Below are 24240 nucleotides of genomic sequence, written 5' to 3'. Positions count from 1 at the left end.
CTTCAGGAGAGGGTCCACAGCTCCTCACAACACCTGGTAGAGTTGGATTCTGGGGAGCACGTGGTGAACTGAAGAATCTGAAGAAGGGAGAGGGTGCAGAATGAAAAGGGCCTGAGCTTCCAGTTCTCCTGGCTTTTACAGAGTATGGCAGGAAGTGGGGGGAATACTGACACCTCCCTGTTCCGACCCTCCCGGGTCTTTCAGGGTCCTAGGGACCCTCTCTCTCTCTAGTTCCTCTTACAGGTATCCAACACCATGACAGAGTCACTTAAACCATAATACAGATGTAACTTTGACACAGTAGCCCTTGGACTAATCAGCCTGCCTTTTAAAATCGGGGTCTGCAGTGAAGGTGTTTAGTTCTTCCTGGCTTAAAAAACACAACAGGAAACGAAGGCCAACTGTATCCTGGGCTGCATCAAAAGTAGTGTGCAGCAGGTCAAGGGAGGTGATCCTCTCCCCCTACTCTATTCAGAGTGTTCAGCCCCCCCAGAGTGTACAGGCTGAAGGAGTTAGGGTTTTTCGGCCTGGAGAAGAAAAGGCTCTGGGGAAATGTTGGAGCACCTTCCAGTACCTGAAGGAGCTACAGGCAGACTGGGGCTTTTTAGTTGGGCATGTAGTGACATGAGGAGGAATGGTTTTAATGGAAAGAGAGGGGATTTAGCTTAGACATAAGGAAGAATTTCTTTAGTGTGAGGGTGGTGAGAGACTGGCTCAAGTTGCCTGGGGGGCTGTGGATGCCCCATCCCTGGAAGTGTTCAAGGCGAGGTTGGATGGGCCTTGAAGCAACCTGATCTAGTGAGAGGTGTCCCTGCCCAGGGCAGGGGTGTTGGAACTAGGTGATCTTTGAGGTTCCTTCCAAGCCAAACCGTTCTGTCAGAATATCCAGGGAAGATCAAATCCTGTGGAATGAAAAGGAATGGGCAAAGATTTATGATGGTGCTTTGAATCCTTGAGGAGGAGAAGGAAAGCTACATCTGCTGATTTCCTGGTCTAGCCTCTGTATGAGCATTCCTACTGTTTAAATTCATGCTTGCCTGACATCTTAATCCAATCTGAACACAGGATTTTTTGTGCTCGTAGTGTGTCTCAGCTTTGATATCAAAAGTAGCCTTGATTTATAATATAAGAAGAAATATCTGTGTTTTTTTATTTAATAGTTAAAAATCAGAAGTCTTGGGGTTTTTTTATTAAAAATGAAATAAAAACCATCCGACCACTAACTGCAATTCTATATGAGCAAATATATGTGTCTTGGAGTCCTATACCTGTGAAACATTCTGGGTTTAATTAAGTCTTCAAACAAGGCCAACCCTCTGGCTTTTAAACTTTGCCTTGCACTGGAAAACTGCAAGGAAAGAGTTTCTTCTCATAATAACTGTTGGGCAAACTCTGTGAAATGACAGTCAGAGTTATTTATTTGTACAAGTTGGCTGTGGGATGTTTTGGGCCTGTGTTAGTCAGAGTGGAGGCGGAAGGTGTCCAGTAGAGGAGACTTTCCAGGACGTCGTGTGGAATTTTCACTGAGCTGCTTTTAGGCTGATAGTAGATAGAGCTCATGGTTGCTTCACTTTTACAAATGCATTTCCTCCATTTATATGACTTCCCTCTTCTTCCTACCCTCATACTTGCTTTCCCAGCCATCCAGGGAAGCTCTAAGACCTTGGAGTGTTTTCAAGACGGTTTTTAAATTTGTCTGACCTTTTAAGTTTGCATGCAGCTGCTGCATTTTTTACTGCTTCAGAGCAAGTTAAGAAGGCTGTAGTGACCATGAGAGGAAAGTGGAGAGTAAGCAAAGCCGTCAGAGTGAGATACCTCAATCTCCTGTCACATCCCCACTGTGGGTTGGGATGTCAGTAGATCCTTTGCTTTGGAGTTAGTACTGCTTTGTATATGTTGAAGTGGAAGGGCTGTACAATGGTTTTATGATGTTAGCAATCCCAGCAAAAATGCTGAGATACAAGGGACTTAACACCATGCCCAGCTGCATGTGTCTCTTAGAACATGTCAGAGCGAGGCGTAAACTAATTGTGTGTAGTCCAGGTGGATGCGAAAGGCCCCGTAGCTTGGTCAAAGCTGGGAAGGTGACACAGAAGTTAACAGCATGAGAAATTATACAGTCTTTGTTATGCAGGTCTATTGTATGATCACAATAGCTTGCTATAATTAATGAAAAGCTACTTGTTTCTTCCAATAGAATCCTGGGACCTGGGAGGTTTTGTAGTCTTGAGTAAGGGTGAACCACATCGTCCAGCCCATCTGATGAGTTGTGTAATCTGACTGTGAAATTGCACAAGGAGCAGCATTATGCTTGGTGCTTATGAAACAGCTTCTATTCAGGGCTTGTTCTCCAGGGAATGGATGTAACACACTAGAAGAAATGCTTCTCTTTATAGTGCATCATGTTTGACAAATTAACCTTTGACCTTTCAGTGGCTTGGTACAAATATGGAAGCCTCCACCTCCATATACAGGATTTCAAGTTATTAGGAAGACAGATTTTTTTCTGTTCCCCATTGGACTGTTATGCCTTTCTGAGACACAAAGCAACCTGAAGGTTTTTAGCAAAACAAATGCTGAAAAACTTGTTGTTTTCATATTTCTGCAGTGTGATGACTGTCTAATAAGAAAAGCTCAGGGATGATGATACGAAAGGTATCTTATTTTGACTTCCACCACTGAGCAGAAGAGATTAATTCTTTTGTGCTTATTTTCAGACCGGATATTTCCATCTGCCCCATGGAGACTACTTCATTGAGCCCATTAAAAAGCATTCACAGAAGGAGGGAACACCCCATCCTCACATTATCTATGGGGCAAATATCCTTCCAGCTGCTTTAAGGAGAAGACGGGAGATCCTGATGGAAAAAGAGCAAGCATGTGGATTGAATGGTACAAATATTGCTGGATTTCTGCCTATTTCCTTTCTGTGTCTGTTTAAGCAGCTTTTATTTTTCCAGTGCTGTGTGGCTTTCCTTCTGCCAGACTTTTTAAAAATTCTGTAAAAAGACATTCTACAAAATGTGAGCATTTCAGTCAAAACATCATGGGAGCCACCCACCTGGGTTTCTTTCTGAAAACTTAAATCCCTCTTATGATTGCTGGGAAATGTTTTTCACACCATTGATCTTTTCTACCCCTCACGTTTTTTTCCTCTAGCCAGAACTGTTCAGTGAGTTTGACTTGAATTCTTAAGTAGACTGGGATGACAGGAAATACAGCCATTACTATTTTTAATAAAATATTCTCACTTCGTACAATTGCTGTCCTCACCATAAAATATTCCCCATCTAATCCATAGTTTAAATGTAGTATTTTTATATTCTCTGTTATAGTTACCAGAATGTTTAAAGACTTGTATTTGGTTGTTCTGAAAGTGGACTGCAAGACATCAACAGCAAGGTGATTTTTGTAGAAGCATAAATAAAAATAACTTAAATATTGGTGCAGTAATACTCAGCATTGTGTCTTTTGGGAAGACAAACTAAAACACTATCCTGGAAAGGAAGACTGTACCTAGAGGTTAGTTGGCATCTCATAATTACAAAATTAATTCCTTTATTTAATAAAAGCAATTGATTCATTGACTTCATGCTAAAAATTTACAGATCTTGCATTGCTTCTAGAATGTTTGAGACCTTCAAGATGGGTCTGCAACAAACTTTTGAGAAGGTACAGTATTGGTAGGGAGAATGAATAAAAACCTAAATAGATGAGGCCCAAGTTATGTACAAATAGAGCCCAGGGGCCTCTTTCAGTCTATTTTTCTCTGGATAACGGTTAAAGAGTGGTCTGTTCTTTTCCAAGATAAAAAAAAGGAGGAATGATGAGTTATAATCTTCAGTCATACACCTGCTTTTGCACTTTGTGTTTGCTGACCAAGAGCTGTGGAACTGGGGGATACTAGAAGGCTGGCAGCTAGAAGGTAGCTATTCAGTCTTCTCTGATGATGCATAAGTGAGGATAAGGGTAAGCTGTAAGAATTAATATGGATACTGTTCCTTATTATTTTTGCTAAAATAAAAATATATCTTCTTGTTAGTCAAGAAAGCCTGAAGCTGAACATCTAATGTTGATGTCTGTTTTGACTTAAATTTGAAATAGCTCCTGGGTTTTCTGTTTCTTCTGATGACTGCTAGGGTACATGAGAGGAGTTACTTTAAATTTACCTGTGAAGAATGAGGAAGCGTTCTCCCTTACTTTCACCCAGGTTTATTTTATGTGTGAAATAACATCTATAAGCAATAATTTAAAGTATGGAGAGGAGACAGAAGATAGCAGGGATCATGCTTTGTGTATTTGCTTTGTGTAGTCTGCTGTCTTTCTGCCTCTCACTTTTTTTCCTCTTCTGTCTTCCTTCAAAGTTCTGCAAAATGAGACAGGAAAAGACTAGCCTGGATCCTGTGAAAAATTGACCAAAACTTTCCTGACATTTCATTACTTAGACTAGCTAAGTTCACTCTAATAGGCTTTTGAATTTAAACTGCATGTCTAATGTTGTTCATTCTAATGGGCCATACTGTTCTGGTGGTAGCAGTATGTTTGTGATATTCCAGACTAACGAAGGGTGTCTTATGTATTAACAAAGTAATATACTGTCATTTATGTTTCTATGTTTAACTGACTCAGTCAACCAATAGAGGCAATGTCTGCTTTTAGTCAAGCAGTAATCTGTTTGACAGTCACTAAAGTTAAATAATCGGTGTGAAAAAGTGCATGGGGAAAAGCATTTCCTTAATTGCATTTTTTTTTTTTCCCTTTGGGTTGCAGGATATAATGATCATTGGTTAATCTAAAGGCCTTAATTTGTGTGTTATGTTTTGTTATCTCACTTCTCTGGTAGCCAGCTCTTCAGCAAGGGTAGAAAAAAGAAAATCAGTATTACCTCCTGGTTATATTATGCATGGTCAAAAAGCAGTTGCTCTTGTTGAAAGTGAAATGCAAAACAAAAAAGGAAAGTGAGTTAATTCTTACTTTCTGTGCTAGATACAATAATTACACAGGCTTTGGGAAATGCCTGGTGTATTAACAAATTTTAAGGCTGGTAAAGTGATGCTTCCTGCTTTTCAAGACCTAAAGCACTTCATGCTTTTAAAGTCTGGTGCACCCACATGACATCACAGGTGGCCCAAAGTGATGCTTTTTGGGATCACTTTAAAGCAAAAACAGTTTCAGTTTACAGTTCACATTTAGCTGTAGAAATGAAGTCTATTTTACAGATTATATGTCATGACCATTTTGTAATCTCAGCCCTAGCTTTGTTCCCACTGGGCTGGGGCTTAAACGATGAAGGGATGTCTGTCGTATTTCTTGTAGGAGCTGGTTTTCAAAATCAAGTATTTTAACCTTGTGGACTGAGTTTCGTCATACAGAGTCTGCTTTTTTTTCATTTGATCTCTGATTCTGTTTGATTTTTTAGAAACTTGAGCTAAGTCAATAGAGTAGTTTCTAAAATTTATTCTTGAGAAACCCTTTGTGTGCCCAGGCTGAGATGAGATGGTGATTTTTGCTTGGAAGAGTTGAACCACCTGGATGCTTTCAAGTCAGTGCACAAAGCTGGGTGGTGATAATGTTAATCCTTTAGCCAGAACTAACCTACCTGTCAGGCAAGGAATATAAAGACTAGTTCAACAGGCAAAGTCAAGAGAGGAATTAGTGTGGGAGGGGATAGGCAGAGGATGCCATCTTTTTCAACATTTATTTTTTAATGCAAGGACCATGTAATGTCTTGAAAGAAGCCCTGTGCAGCATCTACTGTGGCAACAACCACATGGATCTCCAGGCTCCAACCTGCTTGTCATCTGTCTCATCTACATACAGTAATACTTAAGCATCAGTTATGTATCTGTGCTCCTGCAATGATTATACAAATTATTTTCTAATTTGTGGCATCCTTAACAGTTTCAGGTTTTTGGAGAGAAATCATTGTGATAAATGATGTAAATTAAAACTTAGGTTTCTGCTGTACACTTCTACTGCTGCTTAGGCAAATGCCAGATGACTCAGTCATTAACTTCTTGCAAAACTGAGTGCTAATCTTGAAAGCAGCATTATGATACTGTACACTGCAGGCTGCTGTCTTACTGTATAATTTGAAATCTGTGTGAGAAGTAGCAAAAGTGATAAATGAAAAGTGTCCCTGAGCAACTTTTCTAATCCTTTGTGCCTGTAGGAGAAGAAATACAGGGATTTGTGGATTTGTTTTGTTTTTCTAAATAGATTATCTTAGAAACTTGTCAGTGCTTCAAAACATAACACAAGGTGGAACAGGCTCAACTTGGGGAAAAAAATAATAATTTAATATCACACTAATCAAACACACACAGGACACAGACAACACAAAGAGCAGGGCTTGCATATGTTACCCCACCCCTCCCTTCTTCTGGGCCCAAATCCCTTTGTTCCCGGTTTCTCTTCCTCCTTCCCCCCAGCGGAAAAGGGGGCAGGGGATGGGGTTTAGAGTCAGTTCACAGGCTGGTGGTTCCTGCTGCTCCTTCCTCCTCAGGGAGAAGGATTCCTTACAGTCCTTCCCTGCTTCCCCATGGCGTCCCTTCCATGGAAGAGAGTTCTCCACTCCTTCATGAGTCCTTCCCACGAGGTCACGAGCAAGCTGCTCCAGCCTGGGCTTCTGACAGCAGAATCACAGGCTGCTTCAGGAACAGTCATCTCCCCTGGTGTGGGGTCTTCCATAGCTGCATGATCCAAGTTCACTGGCAGCAAATAGGCATTCACCCCTCCTGGCACCTTCAGGGAATGTTCCACCACGTTCCTCCGTGAGGGCAGGGGGGCAGCTGCCATCATCTCGCCATGAGTTGCAGGGAAACTTCTGCTTGGGCACCTTCTTCCCCTTCTTCCTCACCAACCACCAGCACCGCTCTCCTTCCCCAGCACAGCTCTTTTTTCCTTGAAGTGCTCCTCTGCTCAGGCCTTATCTCAGTTCTTTCGTATGTTAATGGCAGAGGCGCATCTATTGTCCCTCTAATGGCTCCTTGGCTGGTTTTGGAGCAGGGGGAGCTTCTCAGCTTCTCCCGAGCCACTCCTGGGGCCCTTCCCCCACTACCAAAAATCCCGCCAAACCAAAGCACAGATGATTAACCTGAAAGTGCCAGAGGATCGTCTTCAGTTTTTCTGTCTGCAAGTGTACAGCATAAACTATTAGTCTTGGCTTTGTACAGTGAAGTCCTTTGTTTAGCCACTTGGAAGAGGGAGGGGAAGAAAAACCCAGAACACTTTTATTCTGAAAGCATCTATTTTTGGAAGAACATTGTGGCCAGTGTAAGCAGCCTTGCTTTCTGAAAGAACCCCTGGTACATGCTGTGTAGCTTCTTTATCTTTTAAAGAAAGATGCTGACATTCTCCCAGTATTTTTTAATCTGGTGTTTAGCCACATCATTTACTCTTCAGCTTAATTTAATTAGTTTGTCCAAAACACAAAGACTATTATTCTTAGGATGGTAAGATCACACATATAATTGTAGTACCTGAGATTAATTCAATGTAGAGAGAAGAGCATCTTTCCCTGCTACATCCCTCTGATTTCTAGGAACAGGCTCTACTGAGCTGTTTTAAAGATGCTTGCAATAAAAAAGAGTGAGTAGTTCATTCAATCAGAACAACCTCTATTTTAAAGCAGGAACAACAAACAGCTGGCAGAAGTACATGAAGTGTCTCTCAACTCTGGAACAGGTTGCATTGAACTGAAAATAGTGAGTGCCTGCTTGTGCAGACAGCAGGAGATTAAACATTTGAGGGGTGGGATGCCTGTGAAATGAAGACATAATTGGATGAAACAGTTGCTGCTAACTGGTACCAAGATATTTTTTCCATCCCAAACAAGCTCATGAAATGATGGCAGAAGACTCTAATTTTCTTTCAGGTTTAAGAAAGACTTGGGGTTTTTTCAGTTGCTATCTGGAGTTTATTAGAAGCTAATCAGAGATAAGCTAGACTTTTCTTTTTATTGTCGTGTACCTTCTTCTCCAGAAAAAGGAGGAGTCCTCTTCTGTTTCTAAAACATCTGGATTCTGTGTCAAGGTAAAAGAACCCTTCAACTTGGATTTTCTAACCTGTAACATAGGAATTTAAGAAGACTTCTGTGTTAATTTCACTTTGCTGTTAAAAATTAGTTACTTAGAAGAAATGAACAGGTGCAAATGTCTAGCAATTGTTAAATAGAAAGGATTCTAGTTTTCATTAGCATACAGATATTTACTATTGAAACAAAAATTCGGAGCTTCCAAACCCCCTTGCTTTCTAACACTCCTCACCACAGTGGGAGGCTGGTGCAGCTGGTTAAGGATTCCGAGATCAAGACCCAATAACAACAAACAAGCTGTTATTGAGCAGGCATTCTTTATTGCAGCACTGGGAAGCACTGGGGAATTATCCACCATGAGTGCTCCAACGAGTCAGTGAAGCACCCCGACTAATATACGCCAAAAACATGCATATTCAGTTCCATGTCAATGAGTTCCCAGAATTCTTCTACATAGTCATTTTATTTCCTGGAATTGGCTATCTTTGTAATTATGCATGCTCGAGGGTCTCCTGTGGGGTTCTTTGTTGATTCTAGTCCTTTGTCATCTTTGTCCTGTCTCTGTCCTGGTCCTGTCTCCAGTCTCCCGCTGGTAGATTGCCCAGGTGGGTCAGAATCCACATCAGTGTGTCTGTAGGCGCCCAGGGTCTTAGAAGACTTGATGTTATCACAACCTACAGGATGCTTGGCATAGTTGACTGATAGTTTCACAAAGCACCTTGTTTTAAAAGCAGCCCTTAGTATAGAAATTCATTATTTTAGTAAACTTTTATTAGGCTATATTTCTGTTGAATTTACTAACAAATTTTCTATGATGTATCACTATTTTGTTACTTTTAGAAAACTTTCATTTACCAGTTACCGTATTCTGTTTACTCTTATTTAAATTTCAGGTTTTAAGGTCACAGAACACAGTTCTTCTCTCTTAACTTGACTAGCCTTGCACTTAATTACTTGAATTTAATCTAGTTGTGTTACAAGCTGGCTCCTTTTATAGTTAGTCGAGTAGAACAGTAGTTGTCAAAGGCTGGTTCATCCTATCCTGAAATGTTGTCTTTGACCTGGGGAGCTGCCTAGTTGCAGGCTGTAGAAATATTAGTAGAGGAGAAAGAAATAAAATACCGTATTTCATGCCAGCCTCTCTCTCCATTTAAATGAGCATAGAGGCAAAACTAGGACTTTCTCCAAGTCTGTGCTGATAAGAGGCCAGAGAAGGCTCAATGCTGAAAGAGTGGTGGCACCTGCTTTCCCATTCCTTGATAATTTTCTCATTTTCTCTTTTCCATTGGAGCTTAACCTTCAGTATTTCACTAGCTCCTACTCAGTTAAAAGATGCTTTCCATAAGTAGTCGTGTTGTGCAGGAGGTAAGGGAGAAGAACGTGGAAACAGAAGATTATAGTTAAAATGTGATAATAGTACTTACTGACACCCAAAGGTATCAGAAATGTGATACGCTTCCTTGCTTAATAACTAACTACATTTTACTTGTGTGACTGGCTGTTTTCCAAATAACGTGTCAAAACTACGAGGAGGGAAAAATCTTCGTCATTGTGTTTCAGTTCAGTACCTGTGCCACTGGAAAGAAATAGTGTTTTCTACACCGTGCTTGCTTACTGGACTTGCTTTCCTGTAGTTTAAAGGATAGTTTGTGGTCTCTTCCATGTCTTTGTTCAAAGTTTACTTAACCCCTCACCAGACTGAGAAGTCTCAGTCTGGATCCAGACTGAACTTAGTTCAGCATTTCTAATTGTGTACTGTTGTAGAGGAATGTATTCTGCTGTTGCTCGGTGCTTACAGCTTTCCTTACCAAACTGTATGTGATGCTATTGCACTTTTAACGTCTTGCCATTGATTGGATAAACAAATGCTTTGGTAATTTAAGTGCTGCAGTATTGATTCGGAGAGCAATAGCAACCTTTAAAATTAAGTTCTTATATGTAGCATGCCATCCCTTTCTCTTTTGTAGGATAACACTAACCTTGAACAATTGTAAGCCCTATTTCTACAACTGAAATAGAAAACTCAGAATGCTGCATTTAGGAAACGTTTTTTGTTACAGGAGTTTGAAAAATTGCTCTGAACATTTGACCTGAGTAATACTGGCAAGGCTCTTCAGCCTTCAGTTTGTTTAATGCCAGACTTCTCAGTCATATTGAACTCTCTGTGAACTTTCTAAAAAGAAACCACAATTACCTTATTATTTCTGGGCAGATCACGGATTTCTAATTCTTCTGAGAAGTGCTGGACTTGTGCTGTGGGGCTAATGCAGTGGTATGGGCTCAGTGTTCACAATTAATTTCTCCAAAGTCTACTAATCCCTGATGAGCCTCTGGCAGCCTTCTGTCATACACAACCCACTTCAAACAGGCACCTGAGCATGGTTTTTCTGCATTAAATGCAATGTCCTTGCAGCTTGTCCCTTCCTTGCTTGGGGCTGGTGTTCTTCACTTGATACTCCCATCATCTGCTTGAATTTCGATGCAGTTTGTGAATGTGGAGAGACTCCTCTAGATCAATTGTCCCTAAAAGGAGATTATAATACTTGTCTCAGCATAGATTTTAGATTTTAGATTTGTTGGGAATGAGGGGAGCTGTGTAACTTAGAAGGTTATAAGTTGTTTTTTTTTTTCTATCCACCACTACTTCAGTCATCTTGTAGAGAACTGTAAGCTCCTCTTTTTAGGGAGAAGTGGAACTATATGTAGACTTAACGTCACCCCATACATAATTACTTGGTAGCATGTTCTGGGGTGCTCAGATCTTATTTTGCACTCCTGATTATCTGCTGAATGTAGGATGGAGTTCTCAATTTTAGTGATGGATGCTTGTGTGGACCATTCTCTTAATGAACTTCTGGCAATACAGGGTAGCTTTGGACATTGTTTTTAGTAGATGCACTTTCAGTAGACATCAGTCTGCAAATAACATATTTTGAAAGTCCAGGATGTAATTTCTGACATAGATCTTTATGTCTGAACTGTTGTTTCATTTCATTGCTGAAAACAAAGGTCTGCCTCAACACAGATTTTGTGAGCTACTGGGCTGGCTAGCTGGGTTTGATATGTTGAAAAAGAGTTCTGGTAGAGTCATGTTTGTTCCTCAGTTTCACAGTTCTTAAGTAAAGATTACCTCTTGCAGGATATCTTTGCAAATAATACCTGTATACGGCATGCTATTACTGAACTGCCCTGAAAAAACTGTATGTAAATAACAGACTGGAGGGACACTGTTCACTTAAAGATCATGCAGAATTACATACACTTTTTTTTTTTTTTCCCCCCTTATAAAAAGGAATTGTCCAACAAAGATAGGCATCCACCTTCATGCAAAAAAACATAACCGGAAGATTGCTATGCTGAAAGATGCAGAGAATTTTTTTAGTTGATGTCCTTAAATACCGCACTTGTTTGAAGACACTGCGGAGTCGTTTGTTGTATGTCAAGCTTTCTATATGAAAGCAAAAAAGGGTATATTGATTTTTTTGCCATGGCCTCTCCCGCACTTTCTGTTTTTTAGCAAGCAATATGTAATCACGTGGCTTAGCTGAAAAAAAGAAGTCGGTGACATGGACAGTGAAACTGAGTGCACCTTCAGCTGGTTTGCTGACAGCACCCAAGTGTGATATGAAGCCAACACGCTGCAAGGGAGGGAGAGGTGGACTTATGAAAACTGCATTAAGTTCAACCAGGCCAAGTGCAAGGTGCTGCACCTGGGTTTGGTCAGTCCCAAGCACAAATACAGGCTGGGTGGACAATGAATCGAAAACAGTCTGGACAAGGACTTTGGGTAATGGTTTGACAGGAACCTCAACGTGAGGCAGCAATGTGCAGTTGCCACCCAGAAAGCCAATCATGTCCTGGGCTGCATTGAAAGAAGTGTGGCCAGCAGGTGAAGGGAGGGGATTCTCCCCCTTTACTTGGCTCTCATGAGACCCCACCTGGAGTGCTGTGTCCAGTTCTGGGGCCCTCAACATACAGTCATAGAGCTCCTGGAGAAAGTCCAGAGAAGGGCCGTGAAGACAATCCAAGGGCTGGAGCACCTCTCCTACAAGGACAGACAGAGAGTTGGGGGTTTTCAGCCTGGAGACGAGAAGGCTCTGGGGAGACCTTATAGCGGCCTTCCAGTACCTGAAGGGGCTACAGGAAAGCTGGGGAGGGACTTTTTACAAGGGCTCCTAGTGACAGAACAAGGGGTAACGGATTAAAGCTGGAAGAGGGGAGGTTTAGGTTAGACATTAGGAGAAAATTCTTTAGTTAGAGAGTGATGAAACACTGGCACACATTGCTGAGGGAAGTTATGGAAGCCTCATCCCTGGAAGTGTTCAAGGCCAGGTCGGATGGGGCACTGAGCAACCTGGTCTAGTGGGTTGTCCCTGCCCGTGCAGGGGGGTTGGAACTGGATGATCTCTGAGGTCCCTTCCAACTCAAACCATTCTGTGATTCTATGATTCCTGTCCTCTTTAAACAACTAATGCTGACGTTTTTGTGCACATAAATTAGACTGTTAAATTAAAGTCTCTTCTAAACTGTTCTAAGCAGTCTCAAGAGACACTGCCCCAAAAAAGGAATCTTTGAGCAAAATAGAAAGTCCAAAGCCTTCATGTCCTTTATTCTTTTCTTTCAAAAAAATTGTCTAATTCAAAGCTGTCTTTGATCTGTGCCCTTTTTAAAAACGTCTTGTCTAATACTTTGCTCAGCTGCAAACCAGTGTTTGAGTTGAATCTGCAGAGAGAGACTCTTTGTATTTTAAATACTTTAAAAACACAATTAAAACACAACTTCAGTCTGACACTTTCACTCTATTGAAGTCAGAATTAGTAAGTTTCTTGCCTGCCTGAGCTCTAAAACAAGCTGAATCAAACTCCTTTCCCTCTGATTGGCACTATTGTCAGTTGAGCCCTCAGTCTGAATTCCCCTCAGTTCTGTGGAGGTTAGTTTTAGATCAAAGTCTCCTTTCAGGTGCTGCAGTTTTAACAAGGGATCGTACCTGACATTTTCTGTATTATTTGCCTGACATTATCCAGGTAAAACATTCACTGAACCACTCTGCTTTGTGGTATTTTCTTTTCAGTGTTGCACTTCTGTCAGTCATGTCTTCCTCAAAGGAGATGGAAGTTGAAGAGAAGGATAAAATTTCATCTACCAGAGTGGTAGCAGGGAAGAAGAGCAGTAAAAGAGGGTTTTCTGCAAAGCCTGGGTCAGTAACATTGGCAGGCAGCTGAAAGTTGTCCAAACAGAGATAATCCTGACTTTTGGGAATAAAATACCGAACAGTCCCTTCCACAACTAACGGATGTATCATGGTTTTATCCCTAATTATCTATTCTTGGGATATGTTTTGCTCTTAAGCTATAATTAATCATGCTGGTTCATAATGTGTGAGCTGGATGTTTCTTTCAGGCAAACCAGTCTGCGTTTTTCTCTCTTTCTGGTTCTACGTGTTTACATACCATTATAATTTCAAAGCTACCTGGAGAGAAGAGGAACCAGGGACTTTCTGCAGATAAAACCAGATTGTCATTTTAGGCTGAGGCTGTTGACAGGGCTTTCTCTGTCCACAATACTGCAAATTTCAAAGCTCAAACTAAGTTCTAAGCACTTTCTCCCTTCTTTGCATTTTACTGTGAGAGCCCAAATAGCTCCTGTCTGTGAAGGCTTTTGGCACAGTTTTTTGTAGGCAGCACACCACAGGGAGACCAGGTAATTATAGCGATGTTCATGGTGAACCTCCACTCCATGCACAATAAAAATGGAAGCAAATTAATGGGATTATTACATCCAACAAGTTACAGTACATCTGACAGCCAATCTCTGGTAGGAAGTTGGAATAAATGGAAAAAGTCACTGGAAGCATCCTTTAGCCCATGCAGTGGTACTCTGAGACCTGAACGTGGCACTGGTCACCTTGAGATAGTGTTACCCTAAGAGAGCTGCTCATGCCAGGTGCCTGGTGGTAGCAGAGCCTTTAACTTCCCACATGCAAAGGCACTGTTGGCTGCCTGCCCTGCGATGTCTCAGTATCGTTTGCACTGCTCCTCCCCTTGCTCCCTCCCGCAGTTTACAAGTGCCTTTGTCAGCTTTCCCCTCCTGCAGGACAGAGTAGGTGAGTGATGAGCTGTCCCTGCTCTGCTGGCTCAATGGCTGGTGACTGTGCATGGGTGCTTAATCAGGCAAAAATGAAATACTGTGTTCTGAGTTGAAGCAGAAGAACCTCCACAGTCATCTTTCAAGCTGTCATGAAGTTGTAAATTGTTGTAATTAGGACCTGCTTCTAAGAACAGAGAACATCAAAAGCAGTATGTGTCTGAGATTTCCAAGACATCATATTAGCAGCACTTCTTGCTAATTCCTAGACTGACCAACCACTTCTCAGGCCAAGGCTGAGGCGCTGAGTCCTCCCGTGTGGGATCTGCTCTTGTCTTGCTAATGTTTGCTGCAGAAGCCCAGCAGGGTTGGGTCTGAGGCTTTGAAGGCTGCTCTGGTAACCTCATCTGAATTACAATTTGGCCTCAACCGAGGACAAGGCGCGGCCCCTTGGAGTGCTAGCATGTGTTTTTTCCTTTGAGCATGCTAGAGGGATTGATATATTTTAAATACAGTGGATAAATGGAATGGAAAAAACAACAGCTGGTTCAGACAAAAGCCAAATAAACTCAGTTGCATAAACCCAGAGATAAGAAGGTTATAGTGTATGCAGCCTTTCTAAAAGATGCCATATTGAACCTTGAAAGAATAGCATTTTGTTTCAAGATTAATTCCAGACTGTCATTCTCTTCTCTCCCTTAGTCATCTGAATATAAACCAAATTAATTGAAAAGCACAGTTCAGCTACCACTTCAAAGATGTATTCAGTACGTAGACATTTCTATTTTACAACATAAACTATATATTAATTTAGTTGGGATACTTTACATGTCTTAAATTATCTTTGGAACATTAAAAACTGATAAATATTTTTTTTCAAAGACATTAAGTTTCTGGAATTATGGGTGAACTGTAATGGCTATTTTCCATGTATAGCAAACGGCTGTGCCAGGAAATGTTCACTTACTGATGGATGGTGCATACATGAGTACTCAGCCTCTGTGTCTGTGACATGCCTCTAGCTTGAAGGTCTTCAGACATGTGCATGAAAATTGGAAGACTGAGAAAATGAGAGACTTCATTGACTTAAGACCTGGTACCCAGCCCTGTCCAATCCCCCGTCTTGTTTTCAAATTCCATCTCCTATGATAGTGCCAAAAAGATTGAATGTGCTATAGTGTTTTAGGGAAGTGTTGGTTTGCTTTGGGTGTTTCTAAGGATGGCTGGTGAGCTAGTGAGCAAAGGAATAGGATCCAGCCATTCTTGCCAGCTTCCACCCTCCCCCATCCTGCTTCTCACCAGCCCTTCATAATGAAATTAAGTCATGATAGTCTTTAAGTGATATCTGGGAAAAGTACTGTTTTCTCCATAATCCTAGAGGAAGGAAGGAAAGGGAAAAAAGCAGTTGAAATGTGGATCCTGTAAATGTAATGTTACAAGGCAAACATCTGGACTTAACGCAGTCTGTTACAGCAGCTAATAAGCTCTGTTATAAAATTAATGGTATTATGTATCAGTTTGCTCTGTTAGTTCAGAGAAACATTTTCTGAACATTGCTGTCTATATGTATCTCCAGACTGATGTGTCATTTCTAGGCTTTTGTGTGGTAAATCTCAATGGTAGTGGCTGAAGTGGTTAGAGATGCTTCTGAATTTTCCCTTAGGCTTGGTTTTTGCCCTGGAGAACACTTTGGTATTGCCATATATCCAAGAGATCTGGAGATCCTGAGATGAGAGTGGGACAGGCACAGTGACAGCCTGGAAGAGGTGAAGCAGAACTGTCAGCTCAGACGTGTTTGCCAGGTGGTGTTCCTTACACTTAATTTTGGAAGCACGAGTCAGCTTTATTTGCTCTTCACTCATGCTGCGTATTCCACACAGTATATTTTATATCCCCTCACAGGGGAAGGTGTGCAGACAGTTGTTCCTTCTAGATATACAGATCTTCCTTTGCTTACAGTGAGTTACTAGTTTGCTGCTGGACATCAGAAAGCAGAGGGCAGACCATCCTGGGTGTAGAAGTGGTGACGTGGGGGTGCAAGAGCTGCTGTGGGTGAAGGGCGCTGGGAGCACTGTGAAAACTTACCTTCAGCTGAAATAATGAGCAGGTACAATCTGTAGAATGAAAGCACTGGAGAATTCCTGAGAATGGCTGTAACACATAGAATAGCAAATACAAATACCAAGTTGGGGGTTAATCTTTGCTTTGAACAGCCCAAGACACATATTTTCAGCAGGTTTTTGGAGGATTTGGAAAGCAGTGATTACTGTGTTGCTTTTTAGCTTTTGAAACTCCCTTTCGGTCCTTTTAGTACATGCTGCCTATTACCTGTGAGTAATTATTTGGGGGGAAACAAAGATGAAAAGGAACATGTTTATATCCATGAACTAAATAAAATGTTGAAATGCAGTGCTAAAACAAAGCAAGGAAAATTAGATACAGAACACTAATGGACCATCTGTTCAATTCCTTGGATGAATGAAAAAACTTGTTTAAAATTTATGAGTGGTAGTCAAAATACTTAATTTGGTTTTAGAGTATTTTTCTTTCACCTCCTTCTCCCTCTGTGTGTTTTGCTAAAAAATTATCATACATTTTCTTTGTTGTGTACAGTAGGAACTCTATGGCTGACACAGAGGATACATTCTAGTAAGTTTTGAAAAATATGGGGTCCTGTCTTCTACATTAATATACTTCAAGTAGGGTTTATTATCAGCTGTAAGACCAGGAAATTCTTATTGTCAGTGGTCAGTGAAATAATCCCATGTATATTTTAATTGATGGTTCATTAATTTATGTAAGTAAATGCATCCTCATACATTTTTACTTAGATGTTTAGGATCTTGAGTCAAATTATTTCTTAAGCAGTCAATTCTGCAAATACAAAGATTTGTCAAGAACCCTTTTTACTTTTTTTGGTGTGGTTTTTGTGTGTGTGTTTGTGGTTTTTTTGTTGGTTTGGTTTTTTGGGTCGGTGGGGGTTTTTTTGTTTGGTTTTTGGTTTGGTTTTTTTTGTATTTTTGCCTGTTTTATGTTTGAGTGTGAAATTACCTGTTCCTCTCCCGCACTTTATAATTTGACTGGTATGTTACAGGTGGAGAACTCTCTCAAATTCAGTCTTGGAAAGACATTTTTAGCTGAATTCTTGATTATTTTCACATCTGAAAAAGTTAAAGTAGGTGAATATGTCTTCTTGAAATCTACCCAAGGTTTCTGTGTTGCTAGTGCCAAAGAATAAGGGAATGCCAGTTGGAGTGGTTTTAACTAAGTGCTTCTCTTCCCCATGTACATGGGTATCCAGCAACTTCTCTAGACACCTTGAAAAAGGTTATTTGAAACGTGTCACAATTTAAGCTGTACATTTTGAAAGCTGAACTAGAAACTATAACTTTGTAGAAGAGTAACATATTTGAGCAACTGAATGATAAAAATGCCTGGAAAATAGTAACCCAATATCAGAATGTGCAGCAAAAACCTGACATGTAAACGTGTAGAACAGCCACAAAGGCAGGCAGTTAATATGATGAACATAAATAAATAATTCTCTTTAATACCTTTACTTGAAAGAAATTGTTGAAAAAGTGCCAGTGTATTCCAAACATGATATATTCTGGTTTGCAGTGTTACTTTTTAATGGAAGAGTGAGTGCTCAGCTGGCATTTACTCTTGGTACTGTGACACTGTAGATATTGATGGCAAACACTGTTCCTACACAATGAGACCACCGTTGACTAGTAAACTAAACACTCTGCTGTTCCTTGACATTGCTGCCAAGTAGCAAGGAACAGTCTGTCCACATGCATCAAATTTTCTTAGCCTCCTGAACAGAGTGGCCAGATCCTGACTACTGAGGGGGACTCCTGGCCTGTGTTCACTGCTGTGCCGTGCACAGGAATTGACTGAGAACATGTTTGTTGGTCCTTACTGAGGTCAAGCCAGGAACTGTTCACTTACAAAAGAGTAGGCAAACAAGTTCCATGTTTGTCGTTCCTCAGCTGAATTTCATGTACTGGAGTAGGCAAAGCCTGATGAGGCAAGTTCTTGGGTTTGGTGTTGGGTTTTTTTGTGTGTGAGAAGGAGAGTGCTTGAGAGGTTGGAGTGCTGTTTTGTTTCAGGAGTGGCATTATATATCCATGGTACACAAAATGGATGGGGACCGTGTTCGTGGCAAGTGCTGAGTGCTCTGGAAGAGCATCTCTCTTGGGAGGCTGCTGAGCTCTGCAAGGATAGCTTAGAAATGTAAGGATGCCATTCACAGAAAGCCAAGGGTGTCAGAATTTTCTAGCTGAGGATCAAGTAGGAATAAGCCAGTTATATTAGAGTAGTGGAGGTCCTTGTCACTCCAAAACAAAAAAATCAAGTGGGATTGATTCTCCATATGGGAATATGAAAGTGAGCTTTCAAGAGTGATTTCTGCTTTGGCTGCCAAGATCTGACCAGGGGGTTGGCCATTTGACTTTTACAGTGTTTCTTTGACTGATTTAATTTAAGATATTAACATTAATTTGTGAACAGCTTCAGTTGACTTGACTTTTTTGGTGACAGAAAAAGCAGGCTGAAAATATTTCTGCAGCTCTGGACAGTATTCATATGCCAGAATATCACTTTCTCTGCCACTTGAATCTACAGCGGTAGAGACAACCATTTAAACATAGTAGTAATGTAAGAAATTAATGCTATTATACTATTTTCACGGATACCCTCCATGCTAACTCACAGCAAATCAAGAATGCCAGTCATTGCTAACCGCTGTTAGGAAATAGTGTTTCTGAGCCTTTTTTTAGTTAAAGGATCAATTTTTTTGGGAAATAAAAAATATTTATTTTGAACCATTTTCATTTATGTCCATCTAAAAAAGTCAGCTGAGTCATCTTTTAAGGCTCTTATTTTGTTGGCTTTCTCATATGTGTAGAAATGTTAAGGTTTTTTTATTGTCTTGTAGATGCTTTGTGGATCATTAGTGATCAAGAAGCCCTGCTACAGAAGATTTCAGACAGCCTTTTACTCAAGGTGGTCAGCTTCAATAGTTGAGACTAGTTGATTCAAATATGAGCCATATGTAATGCCACTGCTAAGTTTAGTCTCCTCCAATGTTTTTCCAAAATGTTAGCATAAAAAATGCCATTGGGTTTTGTTGTCTTTTTGTCTGGGAATGAATGAAGCAAATACTAGAATTAAAAAGAAAGAGGAAATGCAGTATCTTTTAAGGTGCTGTAAGTAATAATCCCTATGTGTACAAAACGATGAGATGAGTACCTGTAAGGAGAAGACACAGTGAAATGCTGGTAATATTGCCCACATAAAAAAACCAACTCTTTGAAATTACTGTTCCTAGAAATAATAGCTGAGATGGAAAGAAATGTTATTGACTTCCTGAAGTCAGTGGAGATAATGAAGAGCAAATTGGCTCATTTAACACAGTATGTGATTTGGAAGCTCAAGCCAGTCCCATTATTACAGAATATTTCTAAGTCTCTTTTTATTTACAGAGCTTATTTAGACTGTGAGCCTTCCTCATGACAGCAAGCTTTATCTGGAGTACATGAGCCTCCTTAGTTAAGTACAAGAAACTGCCCTAGGGCAACTACTCAGTAGCTGTTAGGATTTTTTTAGAGACTCTGTATGTGTACCATTCATTCACGGTACCTAGTAGAATGTCTGGAGAGGGGTCCATACCATGGGCTTGCAGGCAGGTTAGGAAGATGTAGACCTCATATCAAGTTGATGACCCATATGGTTTTGACACAACTTAGAGGACTTGAAATGATGTGTATTTCTGGTGTTTGTTCTATCCTCAGTGAGCCCATGTATATGTAAGTCTGGGCTCTGTCCCAGTGTGTAAGTTGATGTGATTTGTTCCATGGTTCACCTGGGACTTGGAAGATTTCAGCTCAAGTTTTTGACCTGGAGTCCTATTCTGTAGTCCTGTATTTTGTAACCCTTGTGTCACTAATACAGCTGACAAAATCTGCCACTTGCAAAGCAAAGTTTGTGCTTCCCTCAGCTGAAAAATCCTTCCATGATTTAACTTTTTAGCTAGGAGAATATGGATTTTTAATCCACAAGGTTAAAGAAGGTCTGACAGGTGCAACTGTCTGCTTGCTTGACTATCTGGAGCTTCCTGCGGGATGAGCTGAGCAGCACTTTCTGAGCTGTCTGTCACAGAACAGGTTCAAGCAGAGCAGAGGTGTTGGAGTAGAGTGTGCTGACATCTGAGAGAGAGAGCATTGGCTTTAAAAGTGGCATGGTGGGTTATGGATACCTGAGCTTGCTTGTGGGAGTTGCAGCTGAGCAGGAACCTTGCAGAGCATTCAGTGAGGGGGGTTTGACGTTTCAGGAAGAGAAGAGGTTGGTCAGGGCAAGAGACACTGAAGAATGCAAAGAAATTGGGACAAGCAGGAGGTCAGAGACAGGTGACATGAAAGAGGTTTAGTTCAGCAGCCATGCTTTTCACAGACAGCTGTAAGCCAAACTGCTGAGATGCAGTTCATGTTAACTTGGAATTTTCTGTGTGAGGGTGAAGCTACGAGCTGAAGCAGGGTTGCAGCCTGCAGGGAGGCTGCATGCTGGTTTGGGACCATGCAACACGCTGAGTAAACAGAGAAGTGGTGGCATCTCATGGCTGCTCTGTGCTGCTTGTGTGTGTTTGCCTCTGACTTCCTATCTCTCCATCAGAGGAAGCAGGAGCAGCTGTCCCCAGCTGGTTCTGTAGTGAACATTTGCAAGCACAGAGGGATGCAAATGACTAGTTTTGCTGTATTTCCTGAAGGGGAATAATGAGCCAGAGAGTGGTTTCTGTGGATGCTTATGTTGGCTCTTGGAGACCTAGAGAAGGCTCTTAGAAGCTCACGTGACATTTTGAATTCTGCATGAAGGAGCATGAACCGGCAAAATAGTGCTGTGCATACTGGTTTTGTGGTGATAGTGTTAGTACAAGGAGGGTTTTGTGAAGGGTATCTGTGTGGAGGGAGTCCTCCTCGGTCGATGCAAGGCTGAAAAAGACAATATGAGCATCCTGGATGTACAGAGCAACAATCTGTCCTCACCAGGGAGGTGCAGAGAAAGCTCAGGATGGTTGCAGAGAGCTGAGCAAGTCTGCAGGTGGGAAGAAAGGCATTTTGTTTTCCCTTAACAGAGTCCCAAGCCCTCCCCTTCTGCTCTGCAGCTCTTTATCCCTAGTCAAACCACAGGAAACTTATACCCTGGCTGGAGGATGGACCAGTGTGGAAGGAAGCACATTATGGACCAGAGAAGAGCAATATTCTTGCATACCTTCTTCCTTTGCTGTTCTTCAACTTGTGGTTATATAGGGTAACAGAGCAAAATGTTTCTTCATTTCAGGATTTTGATAGCTACCTGTGCCGTGATACAACACCCAGCCTGCTGCTGGGTACCCAAGCTTATTAAAACCCAAGAGTTGGAGGCCTCTTTCAGCTGCCTCTTGATTTCCTGTAGTGGCTGACTGCAAGCTGCTTATCTTGAAAACCGTGTTGTTATCTTGCCCCAGCATATACAAAGAGCAAACCTTCCATCTAAATCATTCATACAACCTTTAGTAGTCCAGTCCTATTCTTTGCCTCTTCCAACATTTCAGTTTTTTCTGTCACCTTTCCTTGCATTGATACTTTCTGTCCACCATTCCTATGTTCTCAAGAACTCTTGAAACTTGGCATTAGGGCAGCCTGCAAGTGGAAGTCACTAAGGTGTCTTTGAATGGGCATTCCAGAGACCTGTGCTGCTAATTTCTGGATCCTGCTGGTTCATAATTGTCTTGCTGTCCATACATCCAAGGAGCTCCACAAAACATGGATCCTTCACAGAATTACAGAATGGTTTGGAAGGGACCTTAAATGTCATCCAGGTCCAATCCCCCTGCATGGGCAGGGACACCTTCCACTAGACCAGGTTGCTCAAAGCCCCATCCAACCTGGCCCCATCCAAGCCCAACACTTCTCTGGGCACAGCTTCTCTGGGCAACCTGTTCCAGTGTCTCACAGCCCTCAAAGGAAATAATTTCTTCCTAAAGTCTAATTTAAATCTATCCTCTTTAACTTAAAACCATAGCTCCTCACCCTATATGCTGTTGTAAAAAGTCCCTCCCCAGCTTTCCAGTGGGCCTGTCAGGTACCGGAAGGCTGCTATATAAGGTCTCCCCAGAGCCTTCTCCTCTGCAGGGTGAACAGACCCAGCTCTGTCGGTCTGTCTTCATAGCAGAGGTGCTCCAGCCCTCTGATCATCCAGAGTTTCAACACTTTCTTTCACTGCTGAGTTCTGTAATGCCTGCACAAACATAACCTGCAGCATGCAAGCTTAGGGAGTAGAATCCTAGAATTATTTACTTTGGAAAAGACCCTTAAGATCATTGAGTCCAATTGTAAACCTAACACTGCCAATTCCACCACTAAATCACGTCCCTAAGCACCACATGCCTTTTGGGTATGCACAGCAATGGTGACTCAACCACTGCCCTAGGCAGCCTGTTCCAGAGCTTGATAACCCTTTCAGTGAAGAAATTTTTCCTAATAGACAATCTAAACTTCATTTGGCACAGCTTAAGGCCATTTAAGTCTCCTTCTATCACTTGTTACTGGGAAGAAGAGACCAGCATCCACCTCACTGCAACCTCCTTTCAGGTAGTTGTAGAGAGCAATAAGGTCTCCCCTAAGCCTCCTTTCAGGCAGAAGGAGAATAATTGTTTCAAAATGTAGGCAGCTCCAGGCGTAGCTGTTTTCACAGTGTTTTCTTCAGTTACCTCCTGATGCCTGTGGCCCAGGACATTTATCATTCCATCCTTCCAGTGTAAGTGGTAATGCACAGCAGACACACTCGGCTGCAGTATCTGATTAAGTGCATCAGTCAACACAGGCCCCTTTTTAGCTTCATCCTGCATTAGAGTGGTGTGACTCCACTGTTTGGTAATTTGTGTTTTTGACAGCAGGAATGTTAAACAAAGCTTGCAGAGTTGTAAGCTTTCTTTGTGCTTCTTTTTGTTGGGACTGGGGGATTGTCAACAACGGGAAATATGTGATGAAATAGTTATAGCTGTTTCCTGTGTGAACACTTCTTCACACTCAGAATTTGTGTAGTTTAGCTTAGCCTGTGTAGGACAGGCTTATAAAAAGAGCTGGTTGTGTTACCTGCTCTGTTTTAAATTCACATTCTTTCTTCCTTTTTTACAACAGTTTTTCCATATAACATATGAGCCATTACTGTTGCATTGTCAGCATCCAGGATTAGTTTAGTTATGGGTATTTAGAACCAGCCTTTCCTTTATTTAGTCTGTAGTTGGACTTGTGTATACTTTTTAGTGCTAGGTTAATGTTGTTGATAATAACTTCGTATGTTTATTCATCTTCCCTTGTACAATGACTGTTTCTACACAGTTTATTAACATCTTGAAGAACTAATTTTTGTTAATATTTAAACTAAAGGCATGTCTAGAATGAAGGTAAAGTGAAGGTTACAGGAAAAAATCACAGAATCATAGAATGGTTTGGGTTGGGAGGGACCGTAAAGATCATCTAGTTGCTCCAAGCCCCATCCAGCCTGGCCTCAAACACTTACAGGGATGAGACATCCACAGCTTCTCTTGGCAACATATTCCAGTGTCTCACCACCCACATACTAAATAATTTCTTCCTAGTATTTAACCTAGATCTCCCCTCTTCCAGTTTGAAACCATTCCAACTCATCCTATCACTCCATACCCTTATAAAAAGTCCCCCCCAGCTTTCCTATAGCCTTTTCAGGTCCTGGAGCAAAAGACTGGCCAGATGTCTGTGCCTAGAGAATTGTGTCAAATCTAGTTGACGCTTGGTCACCAGTGCTGTCCCTCAGGGCTCAGTTTTGGGGCCGGTCATGTTCAATATCAGTGATATGGATGAGGGGATGAAGTGCACCCTCAGTAAGTTTGCAGACAACCCCAAGCTAGGCAGAAGTGTTGATCTGTTTGGGCATATATGAACGCTCTGTAGAGGCATCTGTACAGGGATCTGGACAAGCTGGATGAGTGAGCCAAGGCCAATGGTACGAGGTTCTACAAGGTCAAGTGCCAGGTCCTGCACTGGGGTCACAACCACCCCAGGCAACACTACTGGCTGGGAGGAGAGTGGCTGGAAAGC

The 24240-nt window shown here is 41.5% G+C and overlaps 1 protein-coding gene across 1 annotated transcript in view; it reads left to right on the top strand.

Moving 5' to 3' along the window:
* ADAMTS12 (ADAM metallopeptidase with thrombospondin type 1 motif 12) overlaps window positions 1–24240 on the top strand; it is a 160837-nt gene that overhangs the window by 65709 nt on the left and 70888 nt on the right. The window contains exon 3 of the mRNA XM_051643449.1: window positions 2718–2892. Coding sequence (XP_051499409.1) covers window positions 2718–2892 — 175 coding nt within the window. The remainder of the gene's footprint in view (window positions 1–2717; window positions 2893–24240) is intronic.

The sequence above is a fragment of the Apus apus genome, chromosome Z, assembly GCF_020740795.1.
Source record: "Apus apus isolate bApuApu2 chromosome Z, bApuApu2.pri.cur, whole genome shotgun sequence".
Lineage (NCBI taxonomy): Eukaryota > Metazoa > Chordata > Aves > Apodiformes > Apodidae > Apus > Apus apus.
This window is presented reverse-complemented; position numbering and strand designations above follow the sequence as displayed.